Below are 23,328 nucleotides of genomic sequence, written 5' to 3' on the forward strand. Positions count from 1 at the left end.
TAAGGTCACCTAATGTAAAGTGTGACCAATTATTTACAGAGTAGTCTTACAAAGATGTTCAGTTCTACCATATTTGTAACAAGGAGTTGAGTTTGCAGCTTTGCTATATGGAGTATACACGAGACTAGATAAAGATCTGAGATATCATCACTCAGCTGCAGAATTTCAAATTCCATTGATATCAGTTCCATGTGATAGTATTACATCTAAAGTGTGATTATGACAATGAGTAGGTCCTGACACGTGTTGTCTAAAATGGACTTTAAAATGGTCAACAATTAAGACTTCATCTGCAGCCAGCACTAGCTTTTTCATTAACACTTGTGACTCTAGACAATGTTACATATAGTACCGTTACTTCAAATGAAACCAGACCCAAAACTGACCCCTGAAGGACACCATGACACAAAGGCACAGTCTTAGTTCTATTAGTATATAGGTAAACAAATAAGGAACAATCTGAAAGCTAAAATTTAAACCATTTCAACAGTTTCAGATAGTTCAATTCATATGTAATCTGTCCAGTATGCTGTGGCATATATCAAATGCAGCATTAAGGTCTTACAAAACCAAAATACCACAAGACCCAGAATCAGCAATAATGAGGTCTTTTAAGACCAATCTCTGTACTGTGTTGAGACATGAACCCAGATTGAAAAGTTTTAAGAAGCCTGTTCATATAAAAATGAGTTATTGAGATATTTGAGATTGGCCTACAATTGAACATATCTGCAATATCACTCCCGAGCTTTTTAAGAACTGGTGTATCTGGTGCCATTTTTAAAATAGGAGAGACAATCCCTGCACTGAGTGAGCCACAGAAAAGAAACAACACATTTTTCAAAGTGTCGAACTCCTTCGGAATAGATATAAAACAGTGTTATTTTGGTCAATAAAGGCTACAATTGGTAGGTCACCAATTGTATGACCAAGAAAGTCAATATCCTCCTGAATCCTTGCCAAGTCCAGCGATACCAAACATGCCATTTTTTGCGTTAAGGTTTGTGCAACATTGCCAAAGTCCCTTTAAGGGTATTCTATAGTCTTTGACATTGCATTTTAGCATTTAAAAAAAAAAACATTTGCCAATATCTTAGAAACCGCTACTCCTATCGTCACTGAACCACCGGAGGAAATTTGAAAACATAGAATGCCACCTACGGCATGTGCTTGGAAAATTCTTCTTCTTAGCGTTTTCATCGTTTCTGGTAGAAGTAGCAATGAGATGAAAGGTATGTCCCTAAATTGCTTTGAAAATGCTGAAATAACTGTATACTGTACATCTTTTAAAAAGCAATATGAAGTTTATTGAAGAGCAGAAGCTGTCAGCAGTGTATCACCTTTATGATTTCATTAGAGCATAAGAATGTATGTTAATTCCCAATTGCCCAAATTTTGATAGCAAATAGCAAAAAATGCAGCCATCTGTCATTTTTTTCTCTTCTCATGTAGAAAAATGTCTATAACTCCAAAACAAAATTAGATATTTTCACCAAATTTGACACACATATTTATGGGCACACTCTAAGGACACATCAAAGCTTTGGTGGGAGTGTGCCTCTTGGTGGCGCTATAATTGAACATGAAATTGCCATTTGACAGTATTATGATATAAAATGCTACATTTTTACCAATGCATCGGTGTAACATTACAAATTGTATGTACCATACCATCAAAACCTGAAAGTACTCAAAACGTTTTTAAACAGTGCAACCTTGTGGTCAAAAGTGATAACCGATTGAATCGTATTACTGATGGTTGTTTTTATGATTTTTCACCCATTTTGACTACAATCACTTTAAAATGGCTTCAATTCCCCTTTGCTGCACTTGTTCTGATGCTTCCATTGCCTAGTGCTTGGCCTTGTAATCGCTGCTCGCAGCTGTATTTACTTATTTAATCATTAATTTCTTTGGTTTGGTTTCCAATTACTTGCCAAGTAAGGTGACCTGTGAAATACGTTTTTGTAACAGTAAAAAGTACGATTTGTGTCTTGGAAATCTGACAGAGTAAAGTACAGTTATTCTTTTTTAACAGTACTGGAGTAAAGTACAAACTACACAGTATGAAGTCCAGTAACTCAAGTACTTTACACCCGTGATAAATATGCAGTAGGCAGTTTTTATGACAACATTTATATGCAACTAAACTCCTAAAAAGATTTAACACTAATTTTTTGTTTCTTAAAAGGTAATGTTGCAATAATTGGTTTATAAATCTATCTTAATCATTCGGTATAGAATCTGCTTCACACATTAGGCTTCAGTTCCATTCATAATACCGAGCCACAACTGTATGAACATTACAGGCACGCCTTCAAAATACTAGTGCACTTAAATAGAAAGCTGACTACATAGGAAAGGACTGTTACAAATGTGGAACCGATTCATGGTAACATGACAGCTGGAGAACTATGTTTAAATAAGCGCTGATGTTACCGCCCTTACTGTTTATTTGCTCCAGCTGACTTATCTTATCTGTCAGTTTATTGGCGGTTGTGGAGTGAATATCTTGATGCAGGATAACAGCAGACAGATCAGAGCCTCTGGATCTCGCCCACACATTTGCTCAGTCTCACAATGGCATGTGTTTGGAAAATTCTTCTTCTTAGCGTTTTCATCGTCTCTGGTAGAAGTAGTACTGAGATGAAAGGTATGTCCTTAATTGCTTTGAAAATGCTGAAATGCGTGCTTTTGGCTTAGATTTAATTTTGAAAATGACTGTATAGTGTACATCTTATAAAACGTTTATTGAAGAGCAAAACCTTTCAGCAGTGTATCACCTTTATGATTGTATGTTGTTTTTGATATTGAAGACTTTCCAAAGCTGTTATTAAGGTAGACAAAAGTGAAAATAACAGCAGAGTTATGTAAAGTTATGTAACTGCTAGTCTGCAGTACAAAATGGCAAAATTACACACTGATGTGGACATACTGTATGGTCAACAAATGCTGTTGTTTTGTTTATTTTCGTTTATTACAATGATTTTATTAATTTTATGAAATAAAATGTCATATTAGTAGCAGTAGTAGTATGCAAAATTGGGTAACGCTTTATTTTAAGGTGTCCATAATACAGAGGCAGCTACTGTTACATATATGTGACCCAGGACCACAAAACCAGTCATAAGGTTAAATTTGACAAAACAGAGATGTTTACATCATATGAAAGCTCAATAAATAAGCTTTCTATTGATATATGGTTTGTTAGGATGGGCCAATATTTGGCCGAGTTACATCTATTTGAAAATCTGGAATCTGAGGACGCAAAAAAATCAAAATACTGAGAAAATCACCTTTAAAGTTGTCCAAATTAAGTTCTTAACAATGCATATTTCTAATCAAAAATTTAATTTTGAAATATTTATAGTAGGAATTTTACAAAAAATCTTCTTGGAACATGATCTTTACTTAATTTCCTAATGATTTTTGGCATAAAATAAAAATCAATAATTTTGACCCATACAAAGTATTTTTGGCTATTGCTACAAATAAACCCCAGCGACTTAAGACTGGTTTTGTGCTCCAGGGTCACATATGTAACCGAGTCTGTTACACAGCTACTTATGTAACCAAAAGATTGTTACATATGTGTTTTAGATTAACGTTGCTATTATAAATGTAAGTACACAGACATAAGCTACTAAAGTGCATCAAGATTGTACTTAAGTGTATTTCATGTGTATCTATACACTTTATCCAGCTGCACCTTACTTTGATTTAACCCACCAGTACACAACTTAAATACATGTAATACCTTTCTAATTAAATTAAAATGACTGAATATTACACAAGCATAAGATACTTAAAATGAAGTGTATCAAGATTGTATTTAAGTGTACAGTAGCTGTGTAACAGTCAGTGTTGGGGAAAGTTACCTTGCATTACAATATTGAGTTACTCCTTAAAAAAGCTACTAATTAGTTACGTTACTTTTTAGGAAAAGTAATGTATTATGTTACTTTTATGTTACTTTTTAAATCTGGGCAGGGCTTGCTTGTTTGTTTTTAATATAAGTTTTATTTTTGGCAAATGGAAAAGCCTTTTCACACCAAAAGTCTCAGGCTTAGAGAAAAGTAAATTGACGTCTGTACAGTAGACCGCGGAAGAAAAAATGTCAACTCTTCAGCAATAAAAAAAAGGAAAGCAAATGTTAGATTATTTTGAGTAATTTTTGCTTATTAGTATGGATGAATTGGATCATCCAAGGTCGGCAGCAAAGACATCGGTTAATAAAATGGGATTAAATACATAAAGGATATTTGTATTATTTAACATATTTAATTATTGCAGGTTTGAGTTGAATTTCACCGGTTTTATTCATTTTGAGGAATACTGTATCTGTTTTTTAGTGAGTGAGATGAATTAATGCATGTTCACATTTATTCTAGAACTAAAGTAACATCTTACAATTTCTCTCAACATGGGGACAGGAGAGCTTTTAATCAATAAATGGGGGAAAAAGTAACTGGCGTTACTTATTTAAAAAAAAAAACTGATATTTTCTTGTCAATTAAAAAGTAATGCATTACTTTAATAGTTACTTGGAAAAAGTAATATTATTACGTAACTTGCATTACTTGTAATACATTACCTCCAACACTGGTAACAGTAGCTGCCTATTATCTGCATGATTACAAACTGTAATTACAGGCTACTTTATAACTTAGTTAAATGGTAAGTACATTTTTTGTACAACGCCGGCTACTACTAAGTACTTAAAATTGAAATAAAGTGTTACCCAAAATAGTTGTCTAATTTACATTTATGCATTTTAGCAGGTACTTTTGTACAAACTGAGCAGAGTTGCAGAGGAACTGGTGTGCAAAAGCAGAAGCATTTAATCTTTTTTGATCTCCATCTAACTGTGAATCTTAAACTGTTTAGTTTATTGGCTGAGTAACACACATTAATCACGCCAGCTTACCTGTAAACTGTTTCCAGTTGAACTCATAGTGTAATAGTTTTTCTGGGTTCTTTAACAGATATTAAAGGGGACATAACACACAGTTTCTGCCGATCTCATGTTAACCTTGAGTACCTATATAGTAGTATTGCACCCTTCATATCTTCAAAGATTCTTTAGTTTTATCATATTCATAAAAGGCAGATTCAGCTTTACCGCTTTCCTCTGAAAACCGCCCAGCTCCTTGAGGTGTGCCATGGGAGGGCCTATAGATTCATTTTTCCAAACCCAGGCTTCAATTTCTAATAAATAATGTAGAGTTTTTTTTTGTTTTTTTTTTTGTAATTATGGTGAAATCCTCAGTGTTTAATGGACTATACATTTAAAATGACATCCGTAATCAGTGTTGCCAGATTGGGCGGGTTTCCGCCTAATTGGGCTTCTTTTGATCGGCTTGGACCGGAGAATAACGCATTGGGCGGGTAGACAAAATTTGGGCTGCTTTAAAAAATTAAAAGCCGCCCAATCAACTGTTTTTTTCTTCGTTTTTATCATTAGTCATGTTATTTTAGTACGTTCGAGCTCAAAGTATCATAGTAATATAATGTGTAGTGCAGTCATCAACTAATTTTTGCTTAACGTAACCCTTACTGGTTTAGTTTAACAGAGACCTGTCAATCAATTTACGTCTTTTACGTTAGTGAGATGTGATGACTTGTGAGTGAAGGGGTTTTACATTACATTTGTTTCTCATTACTTTATTGTGCACTTTTTGCACAGAAATTAGCATATTTTTTACTGTGGACATTGAAAATGATGCATGCGTTTTTCCAAGGGTTAAAGTCATCGGTTAATTTCCACTTTGAAAAGATTTCTGGACATTTTACGCATATTTTCGGACTGTTTTGATCCATATTCCTGTGAAATTGATTTATCCTTATTTTATTTTGTCATTATTCTTTTTTTAAAGAGATAAATATGGTCCTTATCAACCTTGACATGGCAATAAAATTCTCATTATTTTGGCAGTTAAAATTTGGGCTGGTTTTTGTTGAAGTGGGCGGGTTTTGGTGAGCTTTTGGGCTGGAAATCGTCAACCTGATCTGGCAACACTGTCCGTAACAGCCCAGTAGTCTTGAGCTAGGCTTTATCATGCTCTGTATATTACCAGACTGATCACAACTGTTATCCACTACAGGTTATTTTTGGCACATCTCAGACCTCCACTGGGATCCTTCTTACAATGTAGAGAGTACCTCAGCATCAAAATGTGCTTCTAGTGGAGACCGTCCGACCCCGAATGCAGGCATATTTGGAGATTATTCCTGTGACTCTCCGTGGTCTCTGATAAACTCAACACTGAACGCCATGAGAGACATCATGCCTCACCCAGACTTCATCATCTGGACCGGGTTTGTGCCAACTCTTGTGTTTGCAGTAGTGCACTGCAATGGTGACATATTTTTTGTTGGGTAACCCATAAGTTTGATTCATCCTGGTTCATAATTAAGGGGTTATAGGACCACTAAAAGAAGAAACAAATTAAAAAAATACTTTTCGGACACACTTAAAATGGGCAGTGGTTTTGGATGTTTCAGATATAAGGCCTTTACACAACTAATATCTCTTTATCACAGCTGAGTATATTTAAGCAACAAAACAGCATAAAAATGCAGCAAAAACCAACGTTAGCCAGGTTTCAAAGAAATAAAGAAACGTCTGTTTTCAGGCCTGTCTGCTCTTTAATGGGGTCATCTGATGCAAAACTAACTTTTACATGTTGTATGAACATTAATGTGTGTTGGCAGTTTGTGTACACAACCACCCTACAATGATGAAAATCCACCCAGTGGTATTTTTTTAATCTTAATACCCCCTTTTTAAAATCAGGTCATTCTCAGCTTCCTAAGAGGCCGCTCCCACGATAGTTGATTGACATGAGCGCTTTACCTGAAATAGTCTGAAAATAGTCAGACTTCGATCGCCATTATGTGACTCAGGTGCAGAGGAAGACTCTAATTGAGCGACTGAGGTGTTCTGTTGTTGGATGTAATAATGAACACAGCAGTCGTCATTTACTCCTGTCATTTCAACCGCTGAAGATGCAGAGGATTAACGTTACTTTAGTTTTTAAAAGGAAAGCGCCGATCCTAATCTACATGTGCGTGTATGTTCATGCGAATCATTCCTGATGCAGCTTCACCCACAGCAGAAGGATTTTTTATGCATTTTTGCAAATGGCCATTTCTTAATGTGCTTGTTGGCAAGTTTCACCGCTAAATGCAGAGCTCATTTGCATTTAAAGGGACCATGCAATAAAATAAGTAGATTTTGAAGTTAAAAGTGTGTTTTTTACACTACTATTGAGAATTTTTAACCAAAGTATATTATAGACTTTTCATTAAGACCCTAAAGAATCATATGAACTTGGAAAATGGCCATCCGATGACCCCTTTAAGATCTCTCTAGTGCTGCAAGGCTTCTCTAAAATGTTAACATTGGTCCTTAGCCTGATTGTAATCCTTCTTTTTTAAAAGTTTTTTAAAGTTTTTTTAAAGTCCCCTAACCTTTTTCTGACATTTTCTCTCTCGTTCTATAGTCATTGTGTTAAAGTTAACTTTTAGAACAAAAATGTACAGATAATGTACTCACCCGCTTGTCATCCAAGATGTTCATGTCTTTGTTCAGTCATAAAGAAATTATGTTTTATGAGGAAAACCTTTGAGGATTTTTCTCCATATAGTGGACTTCTATGGTTCTCAGAGTTTGAACTTCCTAAATTCAGCTTCAAATGATTCCAAATGCGGCTGTAAACAATCATTTCGCTAGGTAAGACCCTTCTTCCTCTGCTGGGATCATTTACAGCCACATTTGGGATAGTTTGAAGCTGCATTTAAACTCAATTTTGGAAGTTCAAACTCGGGGCACCATATGTGACCCTGGACCACAAAACCAGTCATAAGGTTAAATTTTACAAAACTGAGATTTATACATCATATGAAAGCTAAGTAAATAAGCTTTCTATTGGTGTATGGTTTGTTAGGATATGACGATATTTGGTCGAGATACATCTATTTGAAAATCTGAAATCTGAGGATGCAAAAAAATCAAAATCCTGAGAAAATCACCTTTAAAGTTGTCCAAATTAGGTTCTTAACATGCATATTACTAATCAAAAATTACATTTTGATACATTTACAGTAGGAATTTTACAAAAAATCTTCATGGAACATGATCTTTACTTAATTTCCTAATGATTTTTGGCATAAAAGAAAAATCAATAATTTTGACCCATGCAATGTATTTTTGGCTATTGCTACAAACATACCCCAGCGACTTAAGACTGGTTTTGTGGTCCAGGGTCACATATAAGTCCACTATATGGAGAAAAATCCTCAAATGTTTTCCTCAAAAAACTATTTCTTAATAACTGAAGAAAGAAAGTCATGAACATCTTGGATGACAAGGGGTACATTATCTGTAATTTTTTGTTCTGGAAGTGAACTTCTCCTTTAGTGTCTGTGTTGTGCACTGAGCTCTCTCTCCTCCCCCATCATGAGTGGACACGCCCCTTACTGCTGATTGGCTGTGAGTGTGTTTTAGTTTTCGCTACGATCCACTTTTCAACAGCGTTTTTCAAAAATTGCTTACTGCCCCTTTACACAAAAACCCATTGTGGAAAAAAAAGCCACAGAAGTGTTAAAATGCAAACTTTCTTTTAGGTTTTGGCCTATATGTCACCACACTGTAAAAAATGTTTCACCAATTTTAACTTAAAAACTTACAAATTTTAAGTAAAATCAACTTAAGTCACAAGTTAATTCAACTCATTTTTATTGTAATAAGTTAAAAAGACTTGTAGTTTTAGGCTGATTTAACTTGAATCTGGCGAACACTTTTTACAGTGCACTGTAGCTTTATTTACTGCTAATCAAATGTTTGGACACACCTGAATAAATTTAAGACTTCTGGAAGCAAATATGTGACCCTGGACCACAAAACCAGTTTGTTAGGATAAGACAATATTTGACCGAGATACAACTATTCGAAAATCTGGAATCTGAGGGTGCAAAAAAAAATCGAAATATTGAGAAAATTGCCTTTAAAGTTGTCCAGATAAAGTTCTTAGCAATGCATAGTACTAATCCAAAATTAAGTTTTACTATATTAATGGTAGGAAATGTACAAAATATCTTGATGGAACATGATCTTTACTTAATATCCTAATGATTTTTGGCATAAAAGAAAAATTGATAATTTTGACCCATGCAATTGTATTTTTGTCTATTGCTACAAATATACCTGTGCTATAGTATGCACACAAAAATAGGTCTTTTGAAATCTTTCTTATAATTAAACTCTCTTTCACAGAGATGATACGCCTCATGTCCCCGATGAGCAGCTGGGAGTCGAACCTGTCCTGCGTATAATCAGCAATCTCACCCACATCATAAAAACCACTTTTCCTAGTATGTGTTTCATATGGCCTGCTAACTGCTTGTTTGTTTTGTTTATTCATAAAATTCATTGCGCATTTGTATTTCTTTAGACACCAAGGTGTATTCTGCGATGGGAAACCATGACTACCATCCAAAGAACCAAATGCCTCCAGAAAAAAACAACATTTATGAGCAAACTGCAAACCTGTGGCACAACTGGCTACATGCTACGTCAAAAGAAACCTTTAAAATAGGTATAAACTACAGCAGCTCGTCACTAAGACAATAAGGAAGAGTTTGGCTGAACAAAACTATTACGAATTATACTATATTATAAAATATATTAATTTTATCATATACAGTACACCTTGCAGAATCTGCAAAATGCCATTTTACCAAAATGTGGGATAATACAAAATGCATGTTATGTTTTATTTAGTACTGATATTTAACAGAAGATATTTCACATAAAAGACATTTACATATAATCCGCAAGAGAAAATAGTTGAATTTATAAAAATAACCCTGTTCAAAAGTTTACATCCACTTGATTCTTAATACTGTGTTGTTACCTGAATGATGGTGTTTTTTGTTAACATTTTTCAGATTCTGCAAGGTGTATGTAAACTTTTGACTTCAACTGTAGCTATAACAAATCTTATTAAATAATCTTAATATAACTTTCATTGTTAATGTATTTCACAGGTGGATATTACACAGAAAAGCTGCTGAATCAAACTGGCTTAAGAGTTGTGGTTCTAAATACGAACCTCTATTACGATCAGAACAAACTCACAGAAAACATCAAAGACCCTGCAGACCAGTTCAGCTGGGCCGATAAAGTGCTTCAGGACGCAGCCAAAAACAATGAGAAGGTTAGTTGTAACAGTAAGGAAGCTAAACCTACAGTTGTATATATGTGTCATTATTGCATATAAAGAGCTTTTGTTCTGTCTTACACAGGTTTACATTATTGGCCACGTCCCTCCAGGGTTTTTTGAGAAGAAGCGAGATAAAACCTGGTTCAGAAAAGAGTTTAATAAGCGCTATATAGATCTCATACAGAAGCACAGCGCTGTTATACAGGGCCAGTTCTTTGGTCATCATCACACTGACAGCTTCCGCATGTTCTACAGCTCAAAAGGTATGTTCAGTTGTTATATGGGCTGATTTTTTGCTAAATGTAAGAGCAAGATGTCCAGATGCAAAGATATAAAAGCATGAATAACAATTTTACCATCCTTGAAATTTAGTAAGGGTTGTATATGGGCAATATTGCGAAGATGGAAAACACAGGACTTGACAAGCTGGTTGATATGGAGTTCAAAACATAATGTAGAATCAAGTACGATCGATCTGACCCAGAGGAGGCAAGTAGATAAAAAGCAAAAGTGGGCCTAGAACAGATCCTTGAGGCACTCCACAGGAAAAAGTGACACAGTGAGATTTGTGTTTATTAAAGCTACTGAACTGTTGCCCGTCTGAGAGTTGAGATATAACTTACCACTGCAGAAGAGTTCCTGTAATGCCAATCACAGTAGTGTTAAATTTGTCAGCCATTTTAATTTAGTCTTAGTGTTAAGTCCTGTGTGAAATGTACCTTTTAGTTACAGCGAGGGAACAAATTATTTGATTCCCTGCTGTTTTTGTATGTTTGCCCACTGACAAAGAAATAATCAGTCTATAATTTTAATGGTATGTTTATCTGAACAGTGAGAAACAGAATAACAACAAAAACACGCATTTTAAAAAAGTTATAAATTGTGACCCTGGACCACAAAACCAGTCTTAAGTCGCTGGGGTATGTTTGTAGCAATAGCCAAAAATACATTGCATGGGTCAAAATTATTGATTTTTCTTTTATGCCAAAAATCATTAGGAAATTAAGTAAAGATCATGTTCCATGAAGATTTTTTGTAAAATTCCTACTGTAAAGGTATCAAAATGTAATTTTTGATTAGTAATATGCATTGTTAAGAACCTAATTTGGACAACTTTAAAGGTGATTTTCTCAGTATTTTGATTTTTTTGCACCCTCAGATTCCAGATTTTCAAATAGATGTATCTCGGCCAAATATTGTCCTATCCTAACAAACCATACATCAATAGAAAGCTTATTTACTGAGCTTATATATTCTATATACATCTCAGTTTTGTAAAATTTAACCTTATGACTGGTTTTGTGGTCCAGGGTCACAATTGATTTGCATTTTAATGAGTGAAATAAGTATATGATCCCCAATCTATCAGCAAGACTTCTGGCTCCCAGGTGTCTTTTATACAGGTAACAAACTGATATTAGGAGCACTGCCTTTAAAAGAGTGTCTTAAAGGGAGTGCTCCTAATAGCTTGTTACCTGTATAAAAGACACCTGTCCACAGATGTAATCAATCAATCAGATCCCAAACTCTCCACCATGGCCAAGACCAAAGAGCCATCCATCGATGTCAGGGACAAGATTGTAGACCTACGCAAGGCTGGAATGGGCTACAAGACCATCGCCAAGCAGCTTGGTGAGAAGGTGACAACAGTTGGTGCGATTATTCGCAAATGGAAGAAACAAAAAATAACTGTCAATCTCCCTCTGTCTGGGGCTCCATGCAAGATCTCACCTCGTGGAGTTTCAATGATTTCAGAGGAATCAGCCCAGAACTACACAGGAGGATATTGTCAGTGATCTCAAGGCAGCTGGGACCATAGTCACCAAGAAAACAATTGGTAACACACTACGCCGTGAAGGACTGAAATCCTGCAGCGCCCGCAAGGTCCCCCTGCTCAAGAAAGCACAAGTACAGCCGTCTGAAGTTTGCCAATGAACATCTTAATAATTCAGAGGAGAACTGGGTGAAAGTGTTGTGGTCAGATGAGACTAAAATCGAGCTCTTTGGCATCAACTCAGCTCGTCGTGTTTGGAGGAGGAGGAATGCTGTCTATGACCCCAAGAACACCATCCCCACCGTCAAACATGGAGATGGAAACATGCTTTGGGGGTGTTTTTCTGCTAAGGGGACAAGACAACTGCACCACATCAAAGGGACAATGGATTGGGGCCATGTACTGTCAGGGCCAGGGCATTAAAAATGAGTCATGGATGGGTATTCCAGCATGACAATGACCCAAAACACATGGCCAAGGCAACAAATGAGTGGCTCAAGAAGAAGCACATTAAGGTCCAGGAGTGGTCTAGCCAGTCTCCAGACCTTAATCACATAGAAAATCTGTGGAGGGAGCTGAAGGTTCGAGTTGCCAAACATCAGCCTCAAAACCTTAATGACTTGGAGAGGATCTACAAAGTGGAGTGTGTCAAAATCCCTCCTGAGATGTGTGCAAACCTGGTGGCCAACTACAAGAAACGTCTGACCACTGTGATTGCTAACTAGGGTTTTAGTACACTACATATTAGTACCTAATGGCACAAATGTATCTCTCAGAAAAAGGTACAAAAGCTGTCACTGGGGTGGTCCTTTTTCTGTACCTTTTTCTGAGAGTGCACCTACTCGTTTGTACCATATTTATCCCTAAAAAGTGCATATTAGTACTTCAGTGGAACTAAATGGTGCACCTTACTACCTTTTGAAAGGGTTCCACCTCAGTAATGACTTTTTTATGAGAGTGAAGATGACTTTCACAAACTGTTAGTAAAATGAAAGCCATTAATACCCTTTTACAGGATCTCCCATAAGTACGATGTTCCTGACTCCAGGAGTGACGCCCTGGATGACAACATTACCTGGTGTCATAAATGGCGGAAATAATCCTGGAATTCGCATGTTTGAGTATGACACCAAAACACTTTTGATCAAGGTAAGATCCAGCCACGTGAAGAAATGTGTATTTATATTGCAATCTTTATACATATTTACACCAGCATTGTTTTCATATTACTGAGGCCTACTATAGTTCTTGTTAAAGTTTCGAATTAGACTTTATTTTCTGTTTTTACTTTCATTTTAGTTAGTAATTTTATTTCGTTTAGATTTTTTTTAAATATGTCTATACATATACATATTTTACAATTATTATGTATTAGTTTTAGTTATGCTACCCGTCAAAAGTTTTTGAAGAATGATCATTTTTAAGCCTCTTTTTTTTCATTTAGTTCATCTGAGGCAAAAACTTACTATTTAAAATAGCTGTTTTCTATTTGATTCTATTTTAAAATATAATTTAATCCTGTGATTTCAAAGCTGAATTTTTAGCATCATTACTCCAGTCAAATGATTAATCAAAAAATCATTACAATATTCTGATTTGCTGCTCAAACTATTTATTATTATTATTATTATTATTATTATTATTATTATGTTAAAAACAACTGAGTAGAAGTTTTTCAGGTTTCTCTGATGATTGGAAAGTTTAGAAGAACAACATTTATCTGAAATAGAAATCTTTTGTAACATTATACATGTCTTTATCATCCTTTTTGATCAATTTAAAGCATCCTTGTTAAATAAAATTATTAATTTGTATAACATTTTAATTATAATTATACTAGCTTCATGCTTTGGATGGTATAGTGTATAATGTAACCAAAGCTTTTTATTTCAGATAAATGCTGATCTTTGGATCTTTCTATTTATCAAAGAATCCAGAAGAAAAATGTACTCAACTGTTTTAATTATTTATTATGGTAATAATAAATACATACATGAATAAATGTTTCTTGAATAGCAAATAAAAATGATTTGACTGTGAGTAATGATACTGAAAATTTAGCTTTGATCTCAGGAATAAAAAACCCTGAAATGATTATAAGCTTACTGTTGCAAATTGAGGTTTTAAAAAAGTTGCATACTGCATAATTGCCCTGATTCACATATTTCTTTTCATGCTGCTTTGTGCTCCTGTAGGACATGTTTACCTACTATATGAACCTGACATACTCAAATAAGGCACATGAGCGCTGGGAGAAGGAGTACCGGCTGACAGAAGCGTTTCGTGTGGCAGACGCCTCTCCCGCCTCTATGCACCGCGTGATGGAGCAGATATCCAGCAACAAGTGTTATCTGCAGAAATACTATGAGTTCAACTCTGTGAATTATGACCTGACGGAGTGCAACGCTGACTGCCGTGTCGATCACGTCTGCGCGATGAGGGAAGTGGACTTTGAGGCCTATGAGAAGTGCGTGGTGAAGGAGGGAGGATCATCCATTGCTCCAGTGCTGTTTACTCTGCTGCTGTCACTGATGCTGAGCCTGCTGTGTTTGAACTGATCACAGTACAGCAGCATTTTTTCTTATAATATTGCAAGCTGAACCAGGAATTTATTTTGCAAATGGCTTTCTGTTGTTTTCTTAACGAATTTAAAGATCAGCTTCAACTGAGCATGTTTTTAGGCACATTTTACAATTAAATGCACAGTGTTTTAATGCAATATCCCAAGATTTGCATAAAAGAAGATTAAAACAGTTAGTCATAGTCATAGCTAGTTACTTCATCAATAAAATTGTATGTGAAACTGCCTTCATCTGTTAAATGCATTTTTGGTCAATAAAAGTCAAAAGAACGATTTTAGCAAATCCTTTATATTCGTTAACAGCCACAATGTGTTTATTATTATTAAACTATTATATTATTGTTTATCTTTTTAACATGCCATCATTTCTCATTATTCAGTCTATTACAGGGTTTTAAATTTCATGAACATGTTTGACTCCGTGTGATAATCAACAATAATTAGATGCTTGAGATAAAATAAATGCTTAGTCATTCTTGGCAGCTAGTCAAACTCATATCTGTTTATCTGTAAGCGGCCGCTTTCATGTCTAATGGACTGATAATCCTTATGATGCTCATAAATACAAAGACAAACCCCATAGTGAAGCTGATAAAGCTTACTGGACTTTGATGTCACATTCAATTTGTCTGTTAGGGCTTGAGTTAAGATTATGCACGTCTTAACAAACACAAATGAGGTCACATGACAAAAACTTGTTTGGTGGACACATACGGCTTCATGGCGTTCTCCAGGGCCTTTCTGAAATCTTGAAGGCTTACTTCGGTGCAAGCTGGAGCCGAAAGCTTCCCGGCACGAATGAGGATGCAGAGTTCATCCAGCATGTTACGCAAGGCATCTTCATCTATCGCAAAGTTGCCAGTGAGTATTTTGGATTAAACTCTATTGATTCTAAAACAACAGCACGATTTCTGAAAGCTTCAATGAATTAATGTCTACTTTTTCCAGAGACACTCACCACGCTTGTTGTCTCTCTTCCATCGGGTCACCCAAAAACCTCGTATTTTCACATCTTTGAAGATCAGTGCACTCTAAAGAACACATCAGACTTCTATGCTCCCAAAGTACACCACACGACTATATAAATCTTCTGCTATAATAATATAAAGTAAAATATCAAGGTTGATCAAGTGGAGATAAGAAAACACAGTCAAACTCACCACTGGAACAGTGACTGGTTGTTTGGCCATCCCACCGTAGGTCACTATACTTCCTCCACTTCTGAGGAACACAGACACATTATTCATTCATTTACAGACTTCATTAACAGTTCTTTGCAAGGGTCCTAATCGATCAAATCAGAGTTTGTAATGTTGTTCCGCTGCTGAGTTTGGTTCATATTTTAAAACAGTGATTGATGCGAAGGCTTCCTTCCAACTAGGTTACCATTTTTCACGATAAAACAAGGTTTCCCATTTTAAATATCATTAAAACCATGTTTACCATGTTTGAAAAACACATGCTAAATACTGCAACAGTTTTACACAGGCAAGCACGCAACTTACATTTTGATTTCTGTGAATGCATGGCAGACAACTGTCTGGCTGCCTTCTGGAATGAATGAACAGTGTTGCCAATTTTAACTGATTGATTAAAAATAAAGTAATGTGGAATCTGGAGCCTAGAGAGTTCCTATGATAAGGTCTCTACAGTGGATAAAGTACCTGAGATAATTTATCATTTTGATCATATTAAACACATTTTAACACATTTCCTAAACTCTTAACTCAGATAGGCTATACAATTAAAGGAACACTCCACTTTTTTTGGAAATAGGCTCATTCTCCAATTCCCCCCGAGTTAATAAATTGGGTTTTACCATTTTGAAATCCATTCAGCCGTTCTCCTGTTCTGGCGATATCACTTTTAGCATAGCTTAGCATAGATCATTGAATCCTATTAGACCAATAGCATCGCGTTCAAAAATGACCAACGAGTTTCGGTATTTGTTGTATTTAAAACTTGACTCTTCTGTAGTTATATCGTGTACTAAGACCGGCGGAAATGCAAAGCTGCGAGTTTCTAGGCTGATAAGATTAGGGACTACACTTCCATTCCGGCGTAATAGTCAAGGAAGTTTGCTGCCGTAATATGGCCGAAGCAGGCGGAGTATTATCAGAAATGAGTTCCCAGCTAGTTTAGCATCTGCACATGTGCTGCGTGATATTACTGCTCCTGCTTCGGCCATATTACAGCAGCAAACTTCCTTGACTATTACGCCGGAATGGGAGTGTAGTTCCTAATATTATCAGCCTAGAAACTCGCAGCTTTGCATTTCCACCGGTCTTAGTACACGATATAACTACAGAAGAGTCAAGTTTTAAATAGGACAAATATGGAAACTCGTTGGACATTTTTGAACACGATGCTATTGGTCTAATAGGATTCAATGATCTATGCTAAGCTATGCTAAAAGTGATATCGCCAGAACAGGAGAACGGCTGAATGGATTTCAAAACGGTAAAACTCAACTTATTAACTCGGGGGGAGCTGGAGAATGAGCCTATTTCCAAAAAAAGTGGAGTGTTCCTTTAAGACATTTCTTGTTGCTTTGACACAAAATGCAGAAAATGTTTTAATGATACTACACGTTTTAGTGTTTTGCAATAATAATTTGATTTTGAGACACTTTTGCAGTGTTTTGGTAGTGTATTGTGTTGGTAGTGTATTATTGTCATTTGAAAATCAGGTTGCAAAGTGTGATTTTGAGCATTAAATTAACTGATTTGTCAATTCTGTGTTGTAGCTGTATTGGTGCGTTAAGAGTTCAGGAAAATTGTTAAAAGAATGGAAATTGTCATAAAAAAATTGTAAAAAACAACAAAAAAGGTATTTTTTCTCAAAATAGTATTTTTATTACTTGTAGGTCATAGTGTTGCTTTTTTAATATAAAACTTGATATGATTTCAAAATGTATACTATTACTTTTTGAACAGTTCCAGCACATTTGAACAATACCATGATAAGCCTGACAACCACAATAATATTGCTCCCTATAATATTGATATAAAATGTTCATACTATCTCTACATCCAACACTATATTCAAGGGTCTCCTATTAAATATTTCTTCTGGTATTTCTGCTGTAAAGCTGCTTGTATTCATTTTTACAATAACAGGGACTGTTATTATATTAAATTAAATCAATTTTGTGACTGTACATTTTATGTAATATAATATAATATAATATAATATTAGTATCCTGTTGCCCCCTGAGGCCCCCTAGTGGGCCCTCTCGGATCCACTGCACTGGAATGCTCTATGGAAAAAATATATGGAAAAATTCTTCTGGAACAAATGCAATAATGTAGTAGGTGGACAATACAGCACTTTATAAATATTATATATATAAGGTCTATTCCACTGAATTGGTCCAAAGTCAGAGTTGAAAAGTATTGTGTGTATGCAAATTGTACAATATCCAAAGTACACATTTCTATTAATTGCGCAGATTTTCTTCTTGCACAAAATAAATTCAAGCACTTTGTGAAATGTGGGATACTTTTTTTTTTTTACATTAAGTTTTCTAATTTATAAAGAAAATATATAAATTAAAAGATTTTTTTTAATTTCACTTTTTTATTTTTTATTTATCTGTTTGGGTAATGCAGCCACTTACTGTAAATGACGTAACAGCTCTGTGGCACTTTTTCCTCCAACTCCATTCAGAGCCAGTTTAGGTCGAGGACACGACTGCTAAAAGCAAACACTGAACACTATCAAAATAAAGTCTCTTTTAAACTAAGAATGTATTTGTATGGAGACAAGCAGAAACACTGACTTTGAAAAGCTCCTTCATTTCTGGTCGTCTTAGTGTCTCCTCTGTGATGACGTGTGTGGCTCCCAGTGCTGTCAGTCTGTCAGAGAGCTGCTGCAGGTCAGGTCTAAAATGACAAACAAACTGCTCTATGAAAGAAAAAAAAAACTAAATCAACGGAGTCTACAAAAATACAAAAAGCTGTTTTGCAGCTGTTACAGCATACTTAAACAGTATTCACAGCCCATTTTACTTCATAAATTTCCAAGTGGAAGAGGATATTAAAAATAAATTGTTTTTGCATTTCTGGAATTTACCGGATTGTGGAAAATGGACTAGTTTGATTATGAGTTTTCAGTGGACTGGAGGACTACTCCCTTCATGAAACACTGTAGACTAGGCACCGAAATGAAAATTCTTGGCTGAACCCGAACAAAATTAAACACTAGGCTGAAGGCTGATTACCGAACATGTTTTTTAGTGTAGTTCCTGTAATGTATTTTGCCAATTTTTTTCACCATTGCAGAAATGAAATAGCCAAAAGGTGCTTTTTACAGTTTTGTCTTGCTTTTCAAAAAACAAAAAAATCAATTACAAAACAACAATTTAAAAATGTTAATTTAACACTGAACATTTTCAACATTCTAGTAGACATTATAGCCTACAACAAACCACATTTTAACTTAAAAACTAATAAATTAGTAAAATAATATTCTTTGGCCATTTTTAAGACCCCTACTTGAATCAGGCATGCTTATTTTCATGTACAAATAAAAGCAGCCTTGCTGAAACCCAAAAGAAGACCTCAGTACTACTTTTTGCTGACAGCAGCAGATTTATGAATGATTCTCATTATGCTGTTTCATCATTTGGACTTTGAACCCTGGCTAAGGAGCTTGTGCAGAACTGTCAGAATACATACACTACATACAATTGTGTAGTTAATTTTCTAATGGTTTAAGGCCATTTCGCAATTTCAGGCATCATATAGTAACCAGCAACAACCAGCCCTTTCTCTTCAAAGACATGTGATGCGATACTATACAGTCTTGTGCAGTCAGTGCTTGTAATGAATTTTGCATCTTTTTCTGACAGTTTTAAATGCTTCCACACTGCCCACATGTTTGCTGTATTAGTGCGCGCTCTATTTGATCGCATCACAATATAATATACTCGACGTATACTGTAAGCTTTTATTGCTATTTTCGGCCAAATAATTTCGGTTGCCGAACATTTAGTGCATCCCTACTGTAGACCCAAATTTGAGGAGCCTTTGAATTGGGAACATCTCCATGTAATCCAGTGACGATGCTTCTTTTCAAAATCTATCCTTACGCTCTATTATTACTGTAAACGGTATTACTTTAAAGCCAAGATGGAATAAATTGCTTAGAAATCATTAAATAAATCCAAGAGTATGCATTATTATAGACTGGTATATACGATGGTTTAACAAACACACAACTTTTTACTTCACAAGACATTAATTGATAGACTGGAGTGGTGTGGATTATTGTGATGTTTTTATCAGCTGTTTGGGCTTTCATTCTGATGGCACCCATTGCAAAGTGATGCAAAGCTACATTTCTCATCTGCATCTTAGATGGCCCAAAAGTGAGCAAATGTTGTTTTTTGGGTGAACTATACCTGTCTCTGACGACATTGATGGTTCGGATGCCCTTAGCAGCAGCAATCTGGATAACAGCTTGTCCGACACCGCTGTTTGCTGAATTCTGGATGACCGTGTCTCCTAAAATTCAGAGTTAACTAAATTAAGCCTTTTGTTGTATGATGAGTGGTTTGGATAAAGTTAAGTATTGCCAACCTGGTTTGAGCTCCTCAAAGTCTGTGAGCATCCTAAAAGCTGTACAGGGATTGACTCCCAAAGTGGCTGCGGACAGTACAGGAATGTCTTTAGGCAAAGTCACCAGATCATCAGCCTTAATAACAGCTGCTGTTCTCCAGGTTCCTGTGCAGATCAATGCAGGGGTGTTATAGATTAAAAACTACTGATGATCACATTGACATTCCAAGCTTATGAATGTAAACTGAATGCTCACCTATGCCAGCATCTCTTGGAATCACCCAATCGCCCACCTTGAGTGTTTTCACCTTGTCACCCACCTCCATGACCTGGCCCACACCTTCATTGCCCCCCACTGCTGGAAGCTCAGGCAGGATGGCATATGTGCCTGTGTTTGAAAGGTATTTGCATTCAATTCAAAGTTTAATTCTCATCAATCAATGCACAAACATTTCGTTCTCATTATTGTAATATAATTAAAAGATTAAATACATTTTTTGCAATTATTTATAAATGCTGAAATGAACTAAAAAACAACAGCATTCATCAATCTAGATTTTTCCTTCAATTCAGCACTAAATAAATAAATAAAATCACCTTTGAGAATGATGGGAATTATAAAAACAACACATGCATCATCCAGACATAGAGTGTTTTCACTACACATTATCAACTGGCCGTATTGGCCACAGGGAATGTAAACAATGCCATGAAATATTGCTGCCAAAAATGGTAAATTATTGTCATGTTTTGGGCTGTACTAATTGGTCGGACTGGGAAAAACAACTGGAGTACTATAGACTGCCAAAAGTTATAACAAATCAAGAAGTGCAAAAAACTGTCTGAGGAACAAAAGGCGTTTGTGATTGGCCAAACTGGACCAGGATGTCCAGGGCAAAAATCTTGACAACATTCACATTTGTGCTTATCATTTTTGGTCAGGTAGGTGAAATATTAGGCTAAAATATTAATTAATACTGCCCGTACGCATCTTTACCACATATCACCCTTAGTTTGTCAAAATAGTGCGCCCTATAATTAGATATTTAGATATTTTGGCCTGGAAACAAGACAAAAATCTAAGTGAGAAAAGCATTTTTTGCAGTGTTCTCCTACATCTGTGTGTGTGTGTGTAGTTTAAACAGCATAAATTAGCAGAAAGATTTATTCAGTATACATTAACCATGCAATCCATGCTGTTGTTTACATCTGAGTATCGCCATATCGTGCATCCTGGTAACTGACCAAATCGTGACGTAAATGCAAACCCTCCATAAGAATGTTATTAAAATAATATCACAATGCATAAATGTCAAAACACCCTTTACGCTCTTTAAAAAATATATAATTTCACATTTTTCAGTTGATTTTGTGAAGAAATATGACTAAATATATCTATAGCTTACTGTCAGTGACTTGCATTTGTCCACCGAGGGTCAAAGCTTAGCTAATGCATTATTTATTCAATTTAATAAATGCTTTGCTCTTGCCTTGAATCATATTTAAATCAGAGGGGTTGATGGGAGCCGCCAGCATTTTCACCAGGACACTTTCAGGTCCCATTTGGGGCAGGTCCAATGACTCCAACCTGTCAATCATGTAGAAAACGAGGTTTACTTTTTTAAAACTATCAACCTGTTATTATCTATGGTTATGATATGCTTACTGCACAACTTGTGAGGGCTCGCCGTGGTTTCTGTACAAAAGTGCAGTGCTGTCTTTGACTGCAGACACAGAGTAGTTGGTTTTAAGGAGGACAGCTCCATTTCTGCGTGACACGGGACCTGATGTCCGGTAAACGTGAGGTCCCCGTATTAAAAACGATGCGACTCGCGATAGTTTCATTTTAACGTTGTGATATGTCCAGTATCAAAATGTCATAGTCTTGAAACGTTTAAAAAAGCACAACAGAGCATAAGTCCATGTTTACTATCAAGTAAGTGGCCATGTTGGTACCGTAAACCCTGTAGTAGAGGCGAAGACGATGTTAATGAATATTAATTAGCAACGGTTTTGAGACCACGCACTTCCTGGACTGTCCAATCATAGACTAAACTTTTTTTTTTAAAGTATCGTAAAATTCGTTCATTGGTCAGCCTGACCAGCGCCCACTTACCAACGCATGTCTTTTAGCCAATCAGGTAAGCCTACCGGGCGGAACGTAACATTACGTAATTAATATTCATGAGGTGGCTCTGCTGTTAGGATACGTAAATTTGTTACCATCATGTTGGCAATATACTCGCATTTATATGTTTTTCTAGTTCAGAAACGAAGTCGCTGAGAAAGTCTGATACGTGAGGAAAATCAGAATAAATGTCGCTTTTTATAGATATTGTACTACTTATGTTTGATGTCGAGATTTCTATAACTTTATAATATTATTAATTTTCATGGCAGTTTTTGGGTTGGGAATTTAATCATAAATAATATAATTGATTCTTTTACATGGTTTAAAAATAAAAATATTTTCGATTGTGAATGTTGGATTAATAATAGAATGTATTTAACACAATTATTCCATTCAATTTAATTGTATCATTATTATATCAAATCTAAGACACTTATTGTCTTCTCAATGTGTCCACAGAGAAAGGTTCAATTATATGTTATAAAATGGATAAAAATGTTTTAATGATGAAAAATTATCAAAAGCAACACTTAACAATCTCATTATATTTCAATGAAACATGCATGTCCATAAGGTTTTAAAGTTGTGTGCCCACTTTTTGTCAACACCATCAGACATTCATTAAAATGTAAATAAATAAATAATAATAATAAAACTGAATCACAGATTGCAAGATACAAAAATGTAGTTTCATTTGTCTAAGTACAAGGTTTTATTTTTTCAACATTGCACCGTTTCGTCCCACTTCTCAAGAATCAGTGATATATTAAGAGAATAAGTTACAGCCAGTCTTTTTCTTACATTCCACTAAATTTATTAGATGACAAAACCATTGAAAACTTCACATTACATTCAAAGTGATTCCCAAGTTCAACAGGATAGTCAAAAACAGCATGAACACGTCTAAATGGTGCAAAACTTTGTATGATTCCTTCTTTTATTAAATAGAACAAAAACAGCAACTTAAATATTATTGCATAAAGGAATGGATTAGATATCGGCAAAGGTTCCAGTTTCTGTAAGAGGCAACCACTACATTCTAGACAGGATAGACA

General features: G+C 35.4%; 2 protein-coding genes across 3 annotated transcripts; one reads left to right on the forward strand and one right to left on the reverse strand.

The window, feature by feature from the left end:
- The first annotated feature begins 2,486 nt into the window (after positions 1-2,486).
- Positions 2,487-14,854, forward strand: smpdl3b (sphingomyelin phosphodiesterase acid like 3B). Its single transcript, XM_073846637.1, has 8 exons — positions 2,487-2,653; positions 6,105-6,318; positions 9,278-9,375; positions 9,456-9,599; positions 10,051-10,220; positions 10,309-10,489; positions 13,016-13,149; positions 14,196-14,854. The coding sequence occupies exons 1-8, from the start codon at positions 2,581-2,583 to the stop codon at positions 14,556-14,558; spliced, it is 1,377 nt and encodes a 458-aa protein (XP_073702738.1). The 5' UTR covers positions 2,487-2,580; the 3' UTR covers positions 14,559-14,854.
- A 13-nt stretch (positions 14,855-14,867) lies between these two features.
- Positions 14,868-22,089, reverse strand: mecr (mitochondrial trans-2-enoyl-CoA reductase). 2 transcript variants are annotated; one of them, XM_073846641.1, is made up of 10 exons: positions 21,809-22,089; positions 21,633-21,730; positions 20,399-20,530; positions 20,164-20,307; positions 19,986-20,088; positions 18,363-18,465; positions 18,201-18,274; positions 15,742-15,802; positions 15,540-15,612; positions 14,868-15,425 (listed from the first exon to the last, which is right to left on the reverse strand). In XM_073846641.1, exons 1-10 carry the CDS (start codon positions 21,985-21,987, stop codon positions 15,262-15,264), a joined length of 1,131 nt encoding a protein of 376 aa, XP_073702742.1. In that variant the 5' UTR covers positions 21,988-22,089; the 3' UTR covers positions 14,868-15,261. The 2 variants fall into 2 exon arrangements, with proteins under 2 accessions (XP_073702742.1, XP_073702741.1); XM_073846640.1 differs by having other exon boundaries at positions 18,201-18,277.
- Between the last annotated feature and the right edge of the window lie 1,239 nt (positions 22,090-23,328).

The sequence above is a fragment of the Garra rufa genome, chromosome 9 (assembly GCF_049309525.1).
Source record: "Garra rufa chromosome 9, GarRuf1.0, whole genome shotgun sequence".
In the NCBI taxonomy this organism is placed as follows: Eukaryota; Metazoa; Chordata; class Actinopteri; order Cypriniformes; family Cyprinidae; genus Garra; species Garra rufa.